The sequence below is a fragment of the Monodon monoceros genome, unplaced genomic scaffold (assembly GCF_005190385.1).
Source record: "Monodon monoceros isolate NGI ecotype Baffin Bay Population unplaced genomic scaffold, NGI_Narwhal_1 Super_Scaffold_2, whole genome shotgun sequence".
Classification (NCBI taxonomy): domain Eukaryota; kingdom Metazoa; phylum Chordata; class Mammalia; order Artiodactyla; family Monodontidae; genus Monodon; species Monodon monoceros.
In genome coordinates, this window is record NW_021703776.1 from 519,661 (window position 1) to 540,954 (window position 21,294).

At 44.8% G+C, this 21,294-nt stretch overlaps 1 protein-coding gene across 1 annotated transcript in view; it reads left to right on the plus strand.

Moving 5' to 3' along the window:
• Nucleotides 1–21,294, plus strand: part of ABCA13 (ATP binding cassette subfamily A member 13) — a 262,933-nt gene that overhangs the window by 224,270 nt on the left and 17,369 nt on the right. Inside the window, 3 exon segments of the mRNA XM_029233962.1 lie at nt 1,069–1,203; nt 3,287–3,390; nt 15,198–15,290. Coding sequence (XP_029089795.1) covers nt 1,069–1,203; nt 3,287–3,390; nt 15,198–15,290 — 332 coding nt within the window.

Consider the following 21,294-nt stretch of genomic DNA (forward strand, 5'->3'; position numbering starts at 1 on the left):
CAAAAAAAGTGTGTACATTGGTTTAAAGTCCTGCTGTATTGCGTTGTTTAGGATGCATACTCGTTAGCCCACCGCCCGAGTCCTGTGGAGTTTTTCCCACTTCTCTTATATTTGAATTAAGATACAATCTTGACCAATTTGGTGTCATGATGATATTGAGAAAACCGAATCTTTGTTAATACTTCTAGGGTCACAAGAGTTAAATAAAACAGTTTACAGCATTTTAAAATCACGCATAGATGGAAACAAGGAAGTTTCTTCATCTCAGCTCCCAGAGGAGCCAGCCCAGCCCGGAAGCAGAGAGAACTGAGTGCAGAGCAGCTAAGGTGGGGCTGGGGGGCATGCTTTTTTCTTCTAAGGAGAGAGAATGAAAGGATCTGGGACTCCAAGGACGTATGAAGAAGTGGTGAGCTGCTCGGCCAAGGAGGAAGAGGAGTGGTGACCGTGCCCGATGTACGGGGGCCGGGGCGTCCCTGGGGCCGAGGGGCTCTGTTTGGTGATGGGCAGTCACCATCCTCTGGTTTTGCTACGAGGATGCCCAGTGGTTGCAAATAAGCAGGACCCTGACTCTTCTTTGTAAACTGAACTGGGTGTGCAGTGTCCTGAGAGGGCTCTTTCTTTCCTGGGGGATATTGAAGGCTCCCCCTTGCTCCTCTGCCGCCTGAAGCCCCCTCTCTCGGGGTTTCATCCCCACTCAGATCCTCCTCTGTCGTTGTTTGCCTCACCTGTGTCTGCTCACCTCAGTGTGGAGGTGTGTCTGGCCCACCCCGGACACCACATTTCTGTCCCGGGGTGCTCCCTGAGCACCAGCCCTGAGCTCAGGGTTCTGGCCGTCGCTTCCGTGACTCACAGGTGCAGAAAACCCAGCTTCATCCGGGAGAGCCCCGTCTGTTCATTCTCAGCATCCCTGTGTCCTGGAGGGGGTGTTTCAGGAGCTGGGCTGAGTGTGGGAAGGTGGGCAGGGGAGGGGCCAGAGGGAGCAGGGTTCCAGGCCCAGAGCCACGTGTCACGGGGTGGCGGGTCCCTCGGCGAATGGGGGTGCCTTCAAAGAGAGCCCCTCTCCTTCAGGTGGCCGGGGACCTCGTGAGGCTCCTCCACTTGGAAGCCCACGTGGACAAACCTGTGTCCACCTACAGCGGGGGGACCAAGAGGAAGCTGTCCACAGCCCTGGCCCTGCTGGGGAAACCCGACCTTCTCTTACTGGCGAGTAGCTGATGTATCAGGGACATGCCCGTGTCTGCAAATAAGACGCTTTGACCTACCAGAGTTCCTCCGGGGAGGACGTTCAAAATTGGCAACATTGGGCTTCTGAGCTAATAAACGTTTGGCCCTAAATCAGCATTTTCTGAACAGAATCTAAAATACCATTGGAATTTTACAGAACCAAAACAGACTTTTTGACTCCCTTTTATTTATCCAGTTGAAGATTTGATACAATTTTAACGTTAAAGACAATATTTTAAAAGAATACCAGAATTCACTTGTAATCTGAAAACCGATGCACACTTTTCCTCTGGTCTGTTGCTTTAAGTCTTTTCCTACCTGCAGATATGATGGTCGGAGCTGTAGGGACTCTGTCCATGGGGAATCCTGAGGGTGGGGGTCAGGGTGCAGAATGGATCTGAGGGGGGAGGGGAGGGCGTCTGGCGGGAGAGCAGAGCACGGGCAGTGGCCTTGGGACAACGTCTATAATCCACGTGGGAACAGAAATTAATCCAGTTTGGCTGGATGGAAACATGAATTGGAGGTGGTCAAGTGTCAAGAAATAGAGCCAGTTGTTTTGCATTTCAAAACAGCGAAAAGTAGTATCATTCAAATAATAAATCGAAGTCATCATTTGTGAGCCATAGACTGGATTCTAATCATTAGAGGGCTCCCCAGGGCTTTGCGCTTGTAGAAGGTATGAGGAACATGGAGAAGTATGGGAAACAAGATACATTCTTTCTTTTCCTGATCTTGTTCATTAACTGGAAACAGCATTTCAGGGCGGGGGGTTAAAGGGGATTCAGAAGACCTGTGATGGAAAAATGACCCCATCGTTCGTGGACTGTCTTCCACAATCTGAGCTGAAGTTTCCTCTCACTTGCACCAAGCTTGCTTTTTTGCAAGGTCCGAAATCAAGGACTACAGTGTAATTGCGTCTTCTGAAATCGGGTAATGCAAACCTAACACTTGCATGATTTTGCAGTTTGCAAACGCGTTTTCCTTACCAAAGAATGCCGGCTTGCACTGAAGAGTTCCCGACAGGGCCATTCCTTACCTTCAGCAGAACTGCCCGCTCAGCCTCACCCCCATGTCTCCTGGGTCTGGATGGGGCCTCCCTCCTGGAGCGGGTCCCCGGCTCACTGCAGCCAGTCAGCTTCTCCCGTCCTGCAGCCCTGCTCTCGGCACCCTTGCTCACCCAGGCCTGGGCGTGGCGACCAGGGTGGGGACTCACACGTTGTGTGGACATTTTCTCCTCGTGTGAAATGGTCCTGACGACAGTGTCTGTCCATCAGAGTCCTTGAAGGCAGCCCATGAAATCCTCCTCATTGAGCTTTAGTGACGGTGGTGATAGTGAGTGTTCAGAGCATCTGGTGGCAGACATGCACTGAAGGGCCCTTAGCGTCCTCTCCTGAGACCGGACAAGCATCTCCCCGACGACACCCGTGTGGGAACAATGCATCCAACTCTCTCAGGGAACAATGCCTGGTCACACCTTCCGTCCACTTGGTTTATAACTAACTATACACTGTGTCACGCGATTTGCAGAAAAGACCCATGTTTGTTGGTGTCTGCTTTCCTGCTCAGTGCCATTCTGTGTCCACTTTCCTTCTGTTTCTTTCTTTGGGGCAGTTCATGACCCTCAGCTCTTAAGAAAAATGTGTTCGGTACTTCCTGACTACAAAAGCACAGAAACGCATCATGCAGCCTAGAAACATCTCTCTCAAAAGTGGTTCGGATAAGTAGTGCTTCAGTGTTTATTGAAGGAGAAAGCTTCGAGTTTCAAGAAATGTCAATTTACTTGACAACGTGAAATCAACAAAGCCTTTTTCTGCTCTCCTACGTCTTTCTCGGGTAGATCCTTCTGGAATTTTATAGAGGTTGGGGTGCATCCAGGCCGGCCTAACTCCCCAGATTCCTAGGGGGGCCCGGCTGACATGAGGGGCCCCGGCCTCTGCTGGGTGTGGAGCGTGGCCTGGAGCTGAGGCAGGCATTCCCTCCGGGCTGGGCCTGCTGCCCTCGCAGGCCTGGAGGGCAGCAGGGTTCTCCCTGCACCCCTCACCCTGTGTTTTCTGTCCTTCAGGACGAACCCAGCTCGGAGATGGATCCCTGCTCGAAGTGGCACCTGTGGGAGGCGGTGACGAATGAGGCACAGGAGGGCTGTGCTGTGGTCCTGAGCTCCCACAGGTGAGCACGGCCCCTCAAAGCCGGGGGGCACCCAGGCCAGACGCAGTGCTCCCCACACGACCCGCTGTCCCCATACCACCCTGCCACGGAGATGTCACTGCTCACCCTCTGACATAGGTCAAGACACTGACCAGAGAGAGACCGAGGGACACAGCAAAGGCCGCTCCACCAGCGGGTGGCTGAGCTGGACTCTGAAGCCAGCGGTCCCTCATCTACTACACCCTGTGTGTCCGTAGCTGCTGGACAGCTGGGCGCCTTCCTCGGGCCCTCCCGCAACCACATTTCTGCCCCTTTATATCAGCACTAGACTAACCTGAATTGAAAACGCAATACATTTCTGAATTGGGTCTCATATTTTCATCCCCACAGAATTAGTCTTGCAGTGAGATTTCAAAACCGTTGAGTTGTTTTTAGCCATACACTGCACAGTTCCAGGCCACATAGCAATGCGATTCTTAGGTTTCTTAAGCCCCCTGATGGAGAGTGAGTGCTGTGAGTTGGCTCATAAACATTCTTTATTTTATTTTATTTTTAATTAATTTTTATTGGAGTATAGTTGATTTACAATGTTGTGTTAGCTTCCGTGTACAGCAAAGTGAATCAGTTATGCATATAGATATATCCACTGTTTTTTAGATTGTTTTCCCATATAGGCCATTACAGAGTACTGAGTAGAGTTCCCTGTGCTCTATAGTTATCTATTTTGTATACAGTGTGTATATATGTACTAAAGCGGAGATCAGGCTTTAGAGTTTACACGTGCTTTCTTCCTACTTGTAAGTCAAATGTGCGAGGAGCTAAGTGTCAAGAACTGAGGGTCTGGGATTCCTCCTTACTTGCAAGCTTACAGATTTGGCGCTCGGGGTTCTTGGTTGCTTCCAGGAGACAGGTAACTCATGGGTCAGAGACAAAAGGCCGATTATTCACAGCGAGAACAGCATCTGGTGTCAGCAAAGTCACCTGGTTCCCTAAGCCCGAGTCACCCAGGGATGCTGCAGGCACGGAGGGGGGCCTGTTGGACAGGAGATACACACCAACCTGGGGACCCTCCTCTCTATAGCAGCTGACAAGCTGGCTGGCTCTGTGTCTGGCCCTCATTCCACGAGGTTGCTTTTGCAGCCACAGCTGTGGCCAACGGCCAGGTGGAGACCGGCCGGGACCTTGCAGGCTGAGGGTTCCTAGCAAGACCTGTGGGGGAGGAGGGACCCCCAGATGTTCTGATAAGTCTGAGCTGGCGTGAGCGGCCTGCTCCTTGTCGCTAGACGTGAAATGCAAAGCCGGCCCATCATTCGAAATGGGAGGTCCCTGAGGGGGTCTCGGAGGTTTGCTGATGGCTCCAGCAGTGGCAGTTTACGTGAAAATAACACTGGTGCTGTCAATCCACGAGCATGATCCCATTGCAGGAAATCTCAGAACCAGATCCCATGGTGAGTGCCGGTGGCCACCCTTCGGGTCCAGGCAAAGTCGACCCACTGAGAAGGAACCATGCCATTCACACCACTGCTTCCTTATTTTTTTTTTTTTAACTTACACTCATTCACTGATGGTTTGCCCATTGCCAGACATTCCTGAATTTTTTACTGTCAGACTAACCACTAACCATTTTTTTAAACGTTTCTTTGAGGTATAATTGACATACCATGTAATTTCCCCACTTTAAGTGTACCTTTCTGTGAGGTTTTAGTCAGACTGCGGACCTGTGCCTGGGTCACCACCACCCAGTTCAGGACATTCCCATCACCTCGGAGTGTCTAGTGCCTGTTGTCAGTTAACCCCCATCCGCCAGTATAGAGACTCTTTGTCTCTATAAATGTGCCTTTCCTGCATACTTCATCTGCATGGAATCATGTGACCTATAGTTGTCTGTATGTGACTGTCACTTGTCATGTGTCTGAGCGTCACCACGTGGCACCGAGCAGTGGGCTTGAGTCCACTGGACAGCAGGACAGCATTTGTCGTCCACTCACCCGTCGTGGCCCTTTGGATCATTCCCAGATCGGCTGTTCAGTGCAGTGTGCTGTGAACAGTCTCATACATGTCTTCGGACACATGTTTCTGTTTCTCTTTGGGGTCTCTTGCTGGGTTGTATGGTAGGTTGTGTTTAGCACTTGAAGAGGTTGCAGAGCTGTTCTCCAAAGTGTCTTTATCATTTATTATCCCTGGAAACAGTGATGAAGTTTTTAGTGTTTCCACACCCCTGTCAGCACTATCTTCCTGACTGTAGCCATCCTGGTGACGTGTGGTTTTAATTGACATTTTCCTAATGAACATGTCACCTTCTGTCTTTTCACCTGCGTTGCTTCTTATAAGAAGCCAACCACTAATGCTTCCGACATCATCAGTCACGTATGTCTGACTCTCTCAAGATTTCTCAGTGACTCTCAACATCTCAACTTTGATGTGTCTGGATGTAGATCTCTGTTGTCCTACCTGGGGCTCGTTTGCGTTTCTTTGGGAGGGATCTATGACAACTCTTTCCCCTGCAGTGAGTAGGTCCTGGTGCCTCTGCCTAGTTGGTTTTTTCAATTTTGTTTTCATTTTTTAAAGCCTGGGTTTTTCAGAGTCACGTTGTTTGTATATAGGCCAGGTGCCGGGCAGAGCCTGTGCTTCACCACCTCAGGCCAACAAGGGTTCTCTTCTGTCTCTGCCACGATCTGCATGAGGGTGGGGCAGGGCATTCCAAATTCAGGCTGTTTTCTTGTTGGTTCAGTTTTCTCTTTCCTGCTTCCTCTGGTCTCTGCATGATGCACATGGGTGGCAGGCGGAGGGTCTCTGGGCTCACGCGGAGTCTGTGGCTGGCTTGGGCCTCTCCGGCCTCTCATGCTGTACACGCAGCCTCACGGGCTCCGTGCATGACACGGCCACAGGCCAGACCCTGAGCTGTTGGCCCTTCCTTTTGCTGGACTCTGCAAGAGCCGGGATGCTGACCGTGTTGTTGGGTGTGGGCATGGCCCGGTGGTCCACAGTGTGTGCACCCTTCAACAGGGGCAGAGGGGCTACTGAGCTTTGCAGCCTGGCCCACCTGCTAGGGCTGCATGTTGTAAGCCAGAATGCTGCAGACCACCTCCTTCTTACCTGGTTCAGCAGTTTGTCGGCTGTAACTGTCTCTTATGTTATCATATGCCTTTGGTCAGTTTCCAGAATTCTGAAACATATTGTTTTTGTTCATTTTGTCCAGTTTCATAGTTGTCTTCTGTCCATGTCTACCCTTGACCATAGCCAGAAGTCCTGACCTTGTTTTCTTTTTTTGTCTTTGTTCTGTTTCTCTTCTGAAAAGAAAATTTTACATCGAAATGAATTAAATTTGGCAAATTCTCTGCTTTATCATAATGTATACATGGTTCTTGCTTCCAGTGTCCCTCTTGCTGTGCCATTTCAGGAAACTCTGTATTTCTGTAGTCATTCTGCCAGCACTGAAGTCCCTGTGCTGGTGTGTCAGTTCTGAGATTGGGTACGCAGGTGTCATGTTAAAAATTCCTGGTAATTTTCATATAACGTATAATTATTGCAGACAGTTCTCATATCACTGTAATTTCTTTTTTATGTCTCCCTGCTCATTTGGTTTCACATTAATGATGTATCTTTATTTCCAAAAATCTGTCTGTATTTGTACAACACAAAGATCTAAATGACTCAGTGAAAATGAGGAGCAGGGCAGCCTTGGATCTATTCCCTGATCCTAAAGCAGTGCCGTCAGCTGAGGAGTCTCTGAACTGCAGTTCCCTCCCCCATGCCTTATCCTGGGGGGCCACGGGGGGAGCAGGGGGCAGGGCACCAAGGGCAGGAGTGCTGGGTCCCAATTTACTCTATATGAGGAATTAAAATCAGCCCGACCAAGAGGGACCAGGACTGCTTCCTCCTCATCCTTCAAACGCTGATCTGAGAAACTCCAATATAAACCCTTAAGCCTCTGCATCACCTGCCCTACTTCTGTCCTGGTCAGCCTCACTGCCAAAAGGAAACATCGTGTTTATTTTTGAGTAAATGATCAGAGATTCCTTTCTTTGTTGTAGCACCTTGACTTTGTTTATTTATTTTGATGCTGAAGACCATCAGAATCTCAAATCTCTGCCTCTAGGCTGAGACTCAGTAGAATCCCACGTGTTTGGAGCATAGCTGTTTGATAGCTGATACTCATTCAATTGGAAATTCCGAGTCATTGCTCTGCGGCCTTAATTAATATCGGTTGTGATTTGGGATCCGTGTTTAGCGAGGTAATATAGAAGTGACTACATATTCTCCCACTTTAATTAGAGACCTACTATGCATTAATAAAAATGGTAAGTTTATTTTAAATTGAAATTAATTGAAGAAACATACGTGTGCACAGAAAAATATATAAAGCACATTAGGGATGTTTATAGCCCTAAGACTTCATAACAAAGACCCCAAATGACAGTGGCTGAAACCAGACACACTTTTCTCTCCTGCATTCACAGTTCATGCTGTTGAGCTGTGTCGGAGCCCAAGGTCGTCCAGGGACTCAGGTTCTTTCCACCGTGGTGCTTACTCATCAGCTTCATGGTTGAGTTGACTCCTTAGCTGTGTCCCCATCCCAGCTCATGGAAAGTGGAAAGATCCAAAACCCAGGGCAAGAGACTTGCCTTACTTCAGTATGACCCGGAAATTGTCCTTCGCATTGACCTGATGGGTTGCGTGTCCACCTCTGGCTGCACGGAAGTCTGACCAGTATGATCTTGATCTGAACATACACTGACCCAATAAGCAGACTGTTGTATGTCCATTCTCCAATAGGAAAACTACCATACTTCCTGTAGAATTTGTATAGTACAGCACGGTAAAAGAAGGAAAGAAATTCCACTATTAATTTCAATTTTTCATATATTTATAGTCATACGTTTTTTTGTTTTTCTTCCCAGTATTTTTATTGCATATTTTTATTTTTTAATTTTTTTATATCTTTATTGGAGTATAATTGCTTTACAATGTTGTGCTATTTTCTGCTGTACAACAAAGTGAATCAGCTATATGTATACATATATCCCCATATCCCCTCCCTCTTGAGCCTCCCTCCAACACTCCCTATCCCACCCCTCTAGGTCACCACAAAACATCAAGCTGACCTCCCTGTGCTATGTGGCTGCATCCCACTAGCTATCCATTTTACATTTGGTAGTGTAAATATGTCCACGCCACTCTCTCACTTCGTCCCAGCTGACCCTTTCCCCACCGGCCCCCTGTGTCCTCAAGTCCATTCTCTACGTCGGTGTCTTTATTCCTGCCCTGCCACTAGGTTCATCAGTACCGTTTTTTTTTTTTTAGATTCCATATATATGTGTTAGCATACAGTATTTGTGGTAGTTGTTTTCTCTTTCTGACTTACTTCACTCTGTATGACAGACTCTAAGTCCATCCACCTCATTACAAATAATTCAATTTCGTTCATGTTTATGGCTGAGTAATATTCCATTGTATATACGTGCCACATCTTTATCCATTCATCTGTCAATGGACATTTATATTATTTCCATGTCCTGGCTATTGTAAATAGTCCTACAATGAACATTGTGGTACATGTATCTTTTTGAATTATGGTTTTCTCAAGGTATATGCCCAGGAGGGGGATTGCTGGGTCATATGGTAGTTCTATTTTTAGTTTCTTAAGGAACCTCCATACTGTTCTCCACAGTGGTGGTATCAATTTACATTCCCACCAGTAGTGCAGAAAAGGTTCCCTTTTCTCCACACCCTCTCTGGCATTTATTGTTTGTAGACTTTTTAATGATGGCTATTCTGACCGGTGTGAGGTGATACCTCATTGTGGTTTTGATTTGCATTTCTCTAATGATTAGTGATGTTGAGCGTCTTTGCATATGTTTGTTGGCAATCTGTATATGTTCTTTGGAGAAATGTCTGTTTAAGTCTTCTGCCCATTTTTGGATTGGGTTGTTTGGTTTTTTGATATTGAGCTGCATGAGCCACTTGTATATGTTGGAGATTAATCCTTTGTCAGTTGCTTCATTTGCAAATATTTTATCCCATTCTGAGGGTTGTCTTTTCGTCTTGTGTATGGTTTCTTTTGCTGTACAAAAGATTTTAAGTTTCATTAGGTCCCATTTGTTTATTTTTTATTTTATTTCCATTACTCTAGGAGCTGGGTCAAAAAGAATCTTGCTGTGATTTATGTCACAGTGTGTTCTGCTTATGTTTTCATCTTAGAGTTTTATAGTGTCTGGCCTTACAGTTAGGTCTTTAATCCATTTTGAGTTTATTTTTGTGTATGGTGTTAGGAAGTGTTCTAATTTCATTCCTTTACAGGTAGCATTTTTCCCAGTACAGCTTATCGAAGAGGCTATCTTTTCACCACTGTATATTCTTGCCTCCTTTATCAAAGATAAGGTGACAGCATGTGCATGGGTTTACCTCTGGTCTTTTTATCCTTTTCCATTGATTTATATTTCTGTTTTTGTGCCAGTACCATACTGTCTTGATTACTGTAGCTTCGTAGTATAGTCTGAAGTCTGGTAGCCTGATTCCTCCAGCTCCATTTTTCTTTCTCAAGATTGCTTTGGCTATTTGAGATCTTTTGTATTTCCAAACAAATTGTAAATTTTTTTGTTCTAGGGTTGTGAAAAAAGCCATTGGTAATTTGATAGGGATTATATTGAATCTATAGATTGCTTTGGGTAGTATAGTCATTTTCAGAATGTTGATTCTTCCAATCCAAGAACATGGTATATCTCTCCAACTGTTTGTATCACCTTTAATTTCTTTCATCAGTGTAATAGTTTTCTTCACACAGGTCTTTTGCCTCTTAGGTAGGTTTATTCCTAGGTATTTCATTCTTTCTGTTGCAGTAGGAAATGGGAGTGTTTCCTTAATTTCTCTTTCTGATTTTTCGTTGTTAGTGTATAGGACTGCAAGAAATTCCTAAACACTGTGCTTTAATTTTGTATCCTGCTACTTTACCAAATTCATTGGTTACCTCTAGTAGTTTTCTGGTGACATCTTTAGGACTTTCTATGTATAGTATCATGTCATATTCAAACAGTGACAGTTTTACTTCTCCTTTTCCAATTTGGATTCCCTTTATCTCTTTTTCTTCTATGATCGCATGGCTAAAACTTCTAATACTATGTTGGATAATAGTGGTGAGAGTGGGCACCCTTGTCTTTTTCCTGATCTTAGAAGAAATCCTTACAGTTTTTCATCACTGAGAATGATGTTGGCTGTAGGTTTGTCATATGTTTTATTATGTTGAGGATAGGTGTTAGCTCTTCTCTAAATGTTTGATAAAATTCACTTAAGAAGCCATCTGGCCCTGGCTCTTTGCTTGTTGGAAGATTTTTAATCACAGTTTCAATTTCAGTGCTTGTGATTGGTCTGTTCCTATTTTCTATTTCTTCCTGGTTCAGTTATGGAAGGTTGTACCTTTCTAAGAATTTGTCCATTTCTCCCAGGTTGTCCATTTTACTGGCATATAGATGCTTTTAGTCGCTAATGATCCTTTGTATTTCTGTGCTGCCAGTGTTACTTCTCCTTTTTAATATCTAAATCGGATGAGTTGAGTCTTCTCTCTTTTTTTCTTGATGAGTCTGGCTAATGGCTTATCAATTTTGTTTATCTTCTCAAAGAACCAGCTTTTAGTTTTATTGATCTTTGTATCATCTCCTTCATTTCTTTTTCATTTCTTTCTGATCTGATCTTTATGATGATTTTCCTTCTGCTAACTTTGGGTTTTTTTTTTGTTCTTCTTTCTCTAATTGCTTTAGGTGTAAGGTTAGGTTTTTTATTTGAGATGTTTCTTGTTTCTTGAGGTAGGATTGTATTGCTATAAACTTCCCTCTTAGAACAGCTTTTGCTGCATCCCATAGGTTTTGGATCTTCGTGTTTTCATTGTCATTTGTTTCTAGATATTTTTTGATTTCCTCTTCGATTTCTTCAGTGATCTCTTAGTTATTTAGTAGGGTAATTTTTAGCCTCCATGTGTTTGTATTTTTTGCAATTTTTTTTTTTTTTTCCTGTAATTGATATCTAGTCTCATAGCGTTGTGGTCGGAAAAGATGCTTGATACAATTTCAATTTTCTTAAACTTACCAAGACTTGATTTGTGACCCAAGATGTGATCTATCCTGGAAAATGTTCTGTGTGCACTTGAGAAGAAAGTGTATTCTTTTGGTATGGATGGTATGTTCTATAAATATCAATTAAGGCCATCTGGTCTAATGTGTCATTTAAAGCTTGTGTTTCCTTATTTATTTTCTGTTTGGATGATATGTCCATTTGTGTAAGTGGGGTGTTAAAGTCCTCCACTATCATTTTGTTACTGTCGATTTCCCCTTTTATGGCTGTTAGCATTTGCCTTATGTATTGAGGTGCTCCTATGTTGGGTGCATAAATATTTACAATTGTTATATCTTCTTCTTGGATCGATCCCTTGATCATTATGTAGTGTCTTTCACTGCGTCTTGTAATCGTCTTTATTTTAAAGTCTATTTTGTCTGATAGGAGTATTGCTATTCCAGCTTTCTTTTGATTTCCATTTGCATGGAGTATCTTTTTTCATCCCCTCACTTTCAGTCTGTATGTGGCCCTAGGTGTGAAGTGGGTCTCTTGTAGACAGCATATATATGGGTCTTGTTTTTGTATCCATTCAGCCAGTCTGTGTCTTTTGGTTGAGGCCTTTAATCCTTTTATATTTAAGGTAATTATTAATATGTATGCTCCTATTACCATTTTCTTAATTGTTTTGGGTTTGTTTTTGTAAGTCTTTTCCTTCTCTTGTGTTTAATGCCTAGACAATTTCCTTCAGCATTTGTTGTAAAGCTGGTATGGTGGTGCTGAATTCTCTTAACTTTTGCTTATCTGTAAAGCTTTTGATTTCTCCGTCGAATCTGAATGAGATCCTTGTTCGGTAATCTTTGTTGTAGGTTTTCCCCTTTCATCACTTTAAATATATCTTTCCACTCCCTTCTGGCCTATAGAGCTTCTGCTGAAACCTCAGCTGTTTATCTTATCGAGATTCTCTTGTATGTTATTTGTTGCTTTTCCCTTGCTGCTTTTAATATTTTTTCTTTGTGTTTAATTTTTGTTAGTTTGATTAGTATGTGTCTCAGCATGTTTCTCCTTGGGTTTATCCCATTTGGGATTCTCTGTGCTTCCTCGACCTGATTGACTATTTCCTTTCCCATGTTGTCTTCCCAGTTTTTTAGCATATATGTGTAATTTTCCTATAATGCATTGTCATTTTACCATTCCTATATCATTACCTTTTCCACATACAATTAATTGACTCTAGAAACCCTCATTTTAATGGCTAACACACACACAGATGCACCCTCATTTATATGAGTATTATATTATTCTACTGTGCAAGCCGTTTCTAGATTTTTTCATATTCTAAGTAAGTTGTTATATGCATTTATATTTTCTGTGTTTCCTAAGGTAATTTCCTAGGTAAGGAATTATTGCCAAATTGGTTTTCAGAAAGATATGTCCATATTTCATTCCCAACAGTAGTATATGAAATGACATCTTTAATTGAGAGAATATCTAGCTTTTGGGGTATTTTTTGGATCTGAGAATTCTTGTTCTTATTCACACTGGAGATGGGGGAAAAGCATTTTTCTCTGCAACACACACTGGCATACATGACAAATGCCTGCCTGGCTAGAAAATAATTTTAAGATTGCTTATTTGCTGCTTAAGTTTGTAATTTATTGGTATGTTTATTACCTATGAACATTTTTTTGGGGGAAAGGCTCTATATGTGATTTACCCCTTTTCCTCTCTTGAATTTTTGTTTATTTTTATGCTAATATATATGAGTTCTTTATAATAAGTACATCAAATGTTACCCATTGTGTTTGTTGCAGTTTTTTTTTAATGTTAATTTGCTGTATTTTGACACACTTATTAGAAGCTTGTCAGAATGGCCATCATCAAAAAATCTAGAAACAATAAATGCTGGAGAGGGTGTGGAGAAAAGGGAACACTCCTGCACTGCTGGTGGGAATGTAAATTGATACAGACACTATGGAGAACAGTATGGAGGTTCCTTAAAAAACTAAAAATAGAGCTACCATATGATCCAGCAATCCCACTACTGGGCATATACCCTGAGAAAACCATAATTCAAAAAGAGTCATGTACCACAATGTTCATTGCAGCTCTATTTACAATAGCCAGGAGATGGAAACAACCTAAGTGTCCATCATCGGATGAATGGATAAAGAAGATGTGGCACATATATACAATGGAATATTACTCAGCCATAAAATGAAATGAAATTGAGCTATTTGTAATGAGGTAGATAGACCTAGAGTTTGTCATATAGAGTGAAGTAAGTCAGAAAGAGAAAGACAAATACCATATGCTAACACACACACACACACACACACATATATATATATATATATATATGAAATTTAAGAAAATAAATGTCATGAAGAACCTAGGGGTAAGACAGGAATAAAGACACAGACCTACTAGAGAATGGACTTGAGGATATGGGGAGGGGGAGGGGTGAGCTGTGACAAAGCGAAAGAGAGGCATGGACATATATACACTACCAAACGTAAGGTAGATAGCTAGTGGGAAGCAGCCGCATAGCACAGGGAGATCAGCTCGGTGCTTTGTGACCGCCTGGAGGAGTGGGATAGGGAGGGTAGGAGGGAGGGAGACGCAAGAGGGAAGAGATATGGGAACATATGTATATGTATAACTGATTCACTTTGTTATAAAGCAGAAACTAACACACCATTGTAAAGCAATTATACTCCAATAAAGATGTAAAAAAAAAAAAAAAAAAGAAGCTTGTAGTTTTGCATTGTCAAGTACATCAAACTTTTCCTTTGCAGTTTCTTCCATTGCTCTTATGCTTAGAATGTTTCCATCCTCTGGTCCCCTACGTATTTAAAATACTAATGTCTCATCTGCACTGTCTTATCTTGTTCCAGTGACCTGTCTTGTAATTCCTTAGCATACTGTCTCACTTTAATTATTTAAGAAAATATTAATATTTTCTGGGGTGAGTCTTCATTCACTTATCTTCTTGTGTGAGCTTCTTCTGCCTCTTAATTTTTCTTATGGGGAGTGATAAGCTTAAAATTTTGATCAATATTATACTAAATCCTTCTTATAATTTGTATCATACTTTTACATACTTATAATAATAAAATTGTAAATTATAAGTCTTGATAGAATACTTTATATCAACATAATATTAAATTATATTACAAGCTAAATTATAGTTACAAATTACAATGCTATTTATTATGTATTATATACTGTATTATTTATTATTTATGTATTATATACTGCATTAAAATATGATTTTTATTTATATTGTATACAAAATTTATTTTATATTTATACTTATATTTTAAACTTACAAATTTATATTACAATAATTTTTATACTATAATAATTTCCCATTTAAAACATGTTCATTCTTTTCCCTTTTTCTGACACATCTTTCCATTGATTCAAGATTTCATTTAGGTCCATTAGTAAATCTTTCTTTCCATAAGACTTTCACATTTTTTATGATGGTCATTCTGATCTATTTTGCTCTTTTGGATTATTGCTTAAAGGTTCTCTCCTACATATTTTGTAACTGGTCTTCCTAGTATATGGAAAGGCTACTAATATTTTGTTAGTTGTGTAGTTGGCCACCTAAATAAAGTCTTATCCATTTCCAAAGTACTTCTTTGGGTTTCGTGAGGTCCCTCTATGGGAAATTAGCTGCTTTTCAGTAATGGTGTATCTGTCTCCTTGCTCATCTCACTGTTGATTCAAGCCATGTGCCTGGGGCCATGGCTCACCCCTGGGTCTTGTCTCCCCAGCATGGAGGAGTGTGGGGCCGTGTGCCCGAGACTTGCCATCATGGTCCATGACAGCTTCCAGTGCCTGGGTTCCCCACAGCACATCAAAAACAGGTGCGTTGCCATCTTTCCACTTAAATGTTTCCTGTGAATTAGTAGCTGGATGCGGTTATAACCGGAGGTCCAGGCACCTCAGGGGCACAGAAAGGGAGATGGAGGCTGAGAGGGGAGGGGCATGTTTGTGTGTGAAACACCATCACCAGGGGTGACCACCATCACCCTGCAGAGCCCAGCTTCCCCCACCACCCGACCAAGGTCTTACTGTCTTCTGCCCATGAAGACACATGCTGTCATTGCGGTGACACTGGGAGGGTTGGAAATACCATTACACAGTCAAGGTGAAACAAGGACCAAAAGTATCCTCATTGATACAAAATACCACACAGAAAGATTGTTCTGACACATTCCTCACCCAGAGCGGGTCAGCAGCCAGTGCTGCACCTGGAGAAAGGCCCCCATTGATTCAAGAGGGTGAAAGACGGTCCTTGTGGTTGCTTCTTAGTTCAACTAATAGACTAGAGACTTAGCACGCTTTAATCGCTTAGATTTCTTCCTGGTTAATTGTCTTTTTTTTCCATTTACCTTTTGGAATCATAATGATTTTGTTATCAAGTTGTATGAGTGTTTTTGTGTCCCCATATAACTTTGTTTTTTTAAATTCAGTGTTGCCTAAGCTATTTTCAGAGTTTACAAGGCATACCATGTATTATTGTGCTTTGCTTTCATTGCACTTCACAGATACTGCATTTTTACAAGTTGAAGGTTTGTGGCCACCCTGCATTGAACAAGTCTGTTGGCACCATTTTTCTAATAGCATTTGCTCATATTCTGTCTCTGTGTCACATTTTAGTAATTCTTGCAATATTTCAAACCCTCCACCAGCAAAAAGATTATGACTCACTGAAGGCTCAGATGACAGTTTGCATTTTTTAGCAACAAAGTATTGTTTTAAATTAAGCTATGTACATTTTTTAGACATAATGTTATTGCACACTTATTAGAAGACAGTATAGTATAAGCATAATTTAATATGCACCAGGAAACCAAAAATATTGTGTCACTCTCTTAATTGCGATATTTGCTGTATTGTGGTGGTCTGGAATGGAACCTGCAGTATCTCCAAGGTATGCCTCTAATTTCTTTTAAATTTGTTGTTTAATCTGTTCCTTTTGATGTAGAGTAATTTATTCATATACGTTGATACATCTCTTTTCATTTTCAGTTATTCAATGTTTTTAAAGTAAGAGTTCCCAAGTAGAGATTTGTTAAATTCATATATATATTAGGTTGAAATATTTTTATTTTATGGAGAAAATGCCATGAATGTTTGGATGGAGATGCCGCGTTGGGGAGTGGACGACAATTTTCCAGCAGCTGAGAGCCGGGCGCTGCGGGTTGGTCATGCTCACTGTCGCTTCATGTCAATCCCTCATCAGATAAACCCGCTGGAAACCGTTCTCAACGTGTGCTCTGCTCACCTTTAATGAGGGTCATCAAAAGAAAAATAACATTTCACGCTCCCTCGCCTTTATGAATGCTCACATAAAGTTTCATAGTCCTTGCCTGATTGTCAGGTGATGTATGTCTGAGTTTAGCTACTTGCCTTTCAAGAGGTTTGCCGACGTCTCTGGAAGGGGCGGGGGAGGGGAGGCTGTGGGGAGGTGCATCCTCTTGCTGCTCTGGTCTGTGTGCCCATCGCTCTCGTCTGCCTCTGAGTTTTAGGTCTGATCATGTGTAATAGGGGTGAGGATGGATCATTAGTAAATATGAACCGTAGAATTCTTTTTTTCCCCCTAGGATACATTTTTTTTTCAGTTATGCATATACATGTATCCATTCCTTTTCAAATTCTTTTCCCACCGAGGTTGTTACATAACATTGAGCAGAGCTCCCTGTGCTCTACAGTAGGTCCCTGCTGGTTATCCAATTTGAACATAGCAATGTGTACCATAGAATTCTGTTAACAGATGGCTTGTGGGTTAGTCACTGGAACCTTGAACTTAATACATTTAAAAATAGTTTGTAAAGTTGGTATTTTCCTATGACAAACTGACTACATGTCTTTCCATAATATTGAGATGGAGAACACAGGATTGATCATTTTTATGGAACGCTGGATTCCTAAACCTGGGGGTCATCAACGTGGTGCCCACTTCCATCCCTGGGGTGTGGGGGGCTGCAAGAGGCTCCTCCCTCCACCCGGTCCCTGCCCTTCTGCCAGCATCCCCGAACATCCCTGAGGCCCTCAGTCCCTGCACTCGCTTGCCCTGAAGGTGGTGAAGCAGACAGGGGACCAGCTTCCTGGCTTCCAGCCTTGTTGCCCTGACTACATGAGCAGGCTTGTTACCGGGGCAGAAGGAGATTTCTTGCCCGGTGTCTGCTGTGACCTTGGGTGATGAGTCCAGAGGTACGATTTGGACCATTTTGTGGAGGCCCTGCTGGGTTCCTGCAGGGGGATCCCTGGCAGATGAAGGCCTGGTCTGGCTGCCCCTGGATGGAGCCTGTCACAGGGTGTCTGGGTCTCAGTCTCCCCAGCTGTGGGATGGTTGTCGTGAGGACCACACGCATGTGAGAGAACTTAGAAGAGGGCCCTGCTCCCGTCCTGCTGGGGTGCCTGCTGCTGTTACTGCCACAGGCAGTTTGACCCGAGTGACCCATCCCGCTGTGCCCCCAGAGAGAGTCAGGATATAGGAGGGTCAGAGAGAGTTTCTGTGATGGGTTTTGTGAGAGACGATGAAAGCCAGGATGAAGCCGTGGAAATGAATGTTCCTGAGCCCCGAGTCCAGACAGTGTGATGCTGAGCATGCCAGCAAAGGCAGCAGCCGAGGAGGGGAGTCCAGGGTGATCCCGTGATTTGGGGACAGAGGGAATGTGAAAAGAGTGAGGAGAGAATGAGGAAGAGAGAGTGGGGGTGGGGGGTCTCTGAGGAGAGAACTCAGGATGAAGCGATGTTTGAGAGATGGACCTGAGGTTGGGCTCAGACCTGAGTTAGGGGTTTCCCTGTGGAGACATGGAGGTGGCTGGGCTGGGTCCTGCCTGGGTCAGGAGACATGGTCTGAAGCGGGAGCTGAGGGCGGGAGCTGCAGAAACCCTGTAGAGGGGCGATGCCGGGGTGTGTCCTTGGGAATCCCCTAACCACGAGGGCAGGTGCAGGAGAGCCCACAGAGAGAGACAGAGGAGCGGGGAGCCAGGAGGTAGTGAAGGTTTAGCCCCTGTTCAGCTTCCGAATCCCAGTGCTGGTCTGGACCCATCATCAGGCACTAGAAACCCTCAGGAAAATCCTAGAAAACGCAATGCTGACGGCGGCCAGGGGCCCCGCTGAAATAACAGCTCACTGTGCGACCCAGAGCGGCGTCTGGCTGCTTGCCGCTCAAAAGCCAGCAAAGACGCAAGCTTGGTGGAAAGGAAGGTTTGCTTTATTTCAGAGGCCAGCATCCTGGGGAGGGGGAGGGTGGGCTCCTGTCCAAAGGCTGACTCCCCGCCAGTGACAACCCGTGGGCAAGAGCTTTTATAGACAGAGGGAGTGGGCTATGTGCAGAAACAGCACAGTCAGCTCTGACAGTCACCTTGAAGTTGGTCATCGGTGGCCTGACCAGCGTCATCCTGATCGTTTTAAGGACAGTTAGTCTTCAGTTCCAGGGTTGGTTTGTTCCCATTTCTTTGAGGCCAGTTCTCGGAATTGTGGCGGCTTATGTCATGGCTACAGTCTGGTCATCATGTAGTTCACTTCTTCCATCTGCTGGGGGTTTCAGTATCTACAGGACAGCTCACAGGACATGGCTCAGAATATTATCTGTAGCCCTTGAAGAGCAACTAAAGGTCCTTGATTTTGCCTAATGACTAAACTATTATTGTTTAGTCTTGTTGGACTGTTTTCCTTGGTTTCTGCATTTTCTCACTTCTCTGATTAAACTTACTCTTTGGTTAAAGTTTTTCCCCAGACAAAAGGCAGGTGGAGGACACGGTGGGAAAGGACCATAGAGTCCTGCTCCGTTTCAACTGGGCACAGAATCCATCTTCCAGGTGGGGCGGGAGGGGAAAAGGATGCAGGGATGGGTAAAACCAAGAGCCACAGAAGTAGGAAGGGAGGAAGAGCATGTGGGCAGGGTGTAGGAGAGGTAAACAGACAGAAAAAGAGACACAGAAGGAGAGCACAGGCCCTGCCCTCCCTGCCCCATCAGCTGGGACGGCACAGCCCCGGAGATGGTACAGGGGAGAGAGGTGCCTCCCAGACCTCAGAGCTGCCATGTCACCCCCAGCCTGCAGGTGAGACCAGGTCCAGGCCATCCCGGGCTGCACTCCCTCTTCTTGGGTGCTTTTCATCCACTCTCGACTCTCAGTGCCCTGATTCTTTTCCTTCCACCTTTGCTCGTTTGAATTCCTTTCCTGGGCCCAAAGGGCAACCCACTCATCCTCCCCCATCAGAGAATGTTCCTCCAAAGGACGCGAGTCCCTTCCCCTACTCCTTTCTGAGCATCACAGCCCAGCATCCTGCTGCCCACGCAGACTGCCCCCGCCCTCCGGGCTCCATTAACTGCATTTGTAGGAAATGTGAGGTGTGTAAGGCCACCCTACCAGGAGATGATTGGACCGAAGTGTTCGTCAGAGCTCCCGAGAGGAGGGGCCGTGCGTGAGCCCAGTGAGGAGGGATCAGTTGGTCCTATGGAGTCTCTCCCATTGGGTGCCCGTCACCCGGGGAACGAGGCTCACATCACCTGTGGTGTCACAGGCCTAATAGGTATGCATCACAGGAGAAGTACCAACCGTGGCATCTGACGGCGGGGAGGTTTGGCTGGAGGATGTAGGGAAGTCTCTGAGTAAATCTGGTTAGGAGGGCACTGAATTCTTGCTCGGCTCTCCGGGCTGGCAGGGGAGGGACAGTGAACGGGAGGAACTGGGAACAGGCCTGAAGAGGGGCCAGCTCCGCACATGGGGCATTTCATCCCACAAGTCGATCCCCTGGGCCCTGGGTGACCTCATTTTGCAGAAGTTTCAGGGTCTGAGTGAGAAAAGCATCTTCCTCTCCTTCCAACCTCAGTCTGGTCCCAGCTCAGATGTAAGAAATGACATCCAGGAGCCCGTGGGCCTGGAGGGCACTGGGAAGTTGACAGGTAGAGGTCACCAGGATGCCCCCCACATCCTCTGAATATCTCTCCCTTGCCCTGTTGTCCCGCCCTTGCAACCTCTCTCAGACACCTCCCAGCCGTGACTGCATCCCTGCCAAGCTGCCAGCACCGTCCTCCTTCCTTGTGGGGGGAACCCATGGCCTCTCCGAGGCTCCGCACTTCCCTTCCTTGTTTTCTCCTCACAGCGACAACCTGTCCTCTTCTTTGGCAGGTAACTGCATCCTCCCTGCCAGGAGGTCTGTCTGTGCCAATCCTGCCTGGTTCCAATTAGACCCTACGCTCCTGGAGAGCACAACCTCTGTCCTTTGTCAGCCCCGGGATGGCTCTGTGCTCAGGCATCCTTACTGTCTCAGGGATGGAGCCTGGGGGCAGCAGCAGCTGGCCCTGGACCCCTGGGCCCAGGGAACCCAGGAGAACTATTCCAAAGAGGATGCACAGGGTCCTGAAGTGTTTAGGCTTTGATCCCCCAGGAGGGCTAATGTTGCCAGACTCTAAATTCACTCCTTTCCTAATTGGCCGTCCTATTTTTTTTTTTTCCTCAACTTCAAGACTGTCTTCTTTTAACTTCTTAAGGTGTCTTAAGTGACAGCTGTAAATAATTAAACACTGTGTTTAACCGTAGAGTTGGCATTCTAATATATTTTTGAATGTTCTTTGTGTTCATAAACAAAGAACCAGCCAAGTTCAAGTTTGATAATCATGGAGTCATACTTTATCATTTCAGGAAAGAAGCCAATGCTAGATTTCAGTTTCTGGGAGTTACTAAGGGACTTTTCCTGGCTCTGGCTCGGGGCTGCGTCCTGCTCATCCCAGCTTCAGACGGCGTCCCATCCCGATTTGTCTAAAAGTGGGAACTGGTTGGCCAGAAGGACAGACAGGGTCTAGAGTAGGGAATTTCCGAGGCGCGGTCTCTCTGGGGAGAGTGGCATTTT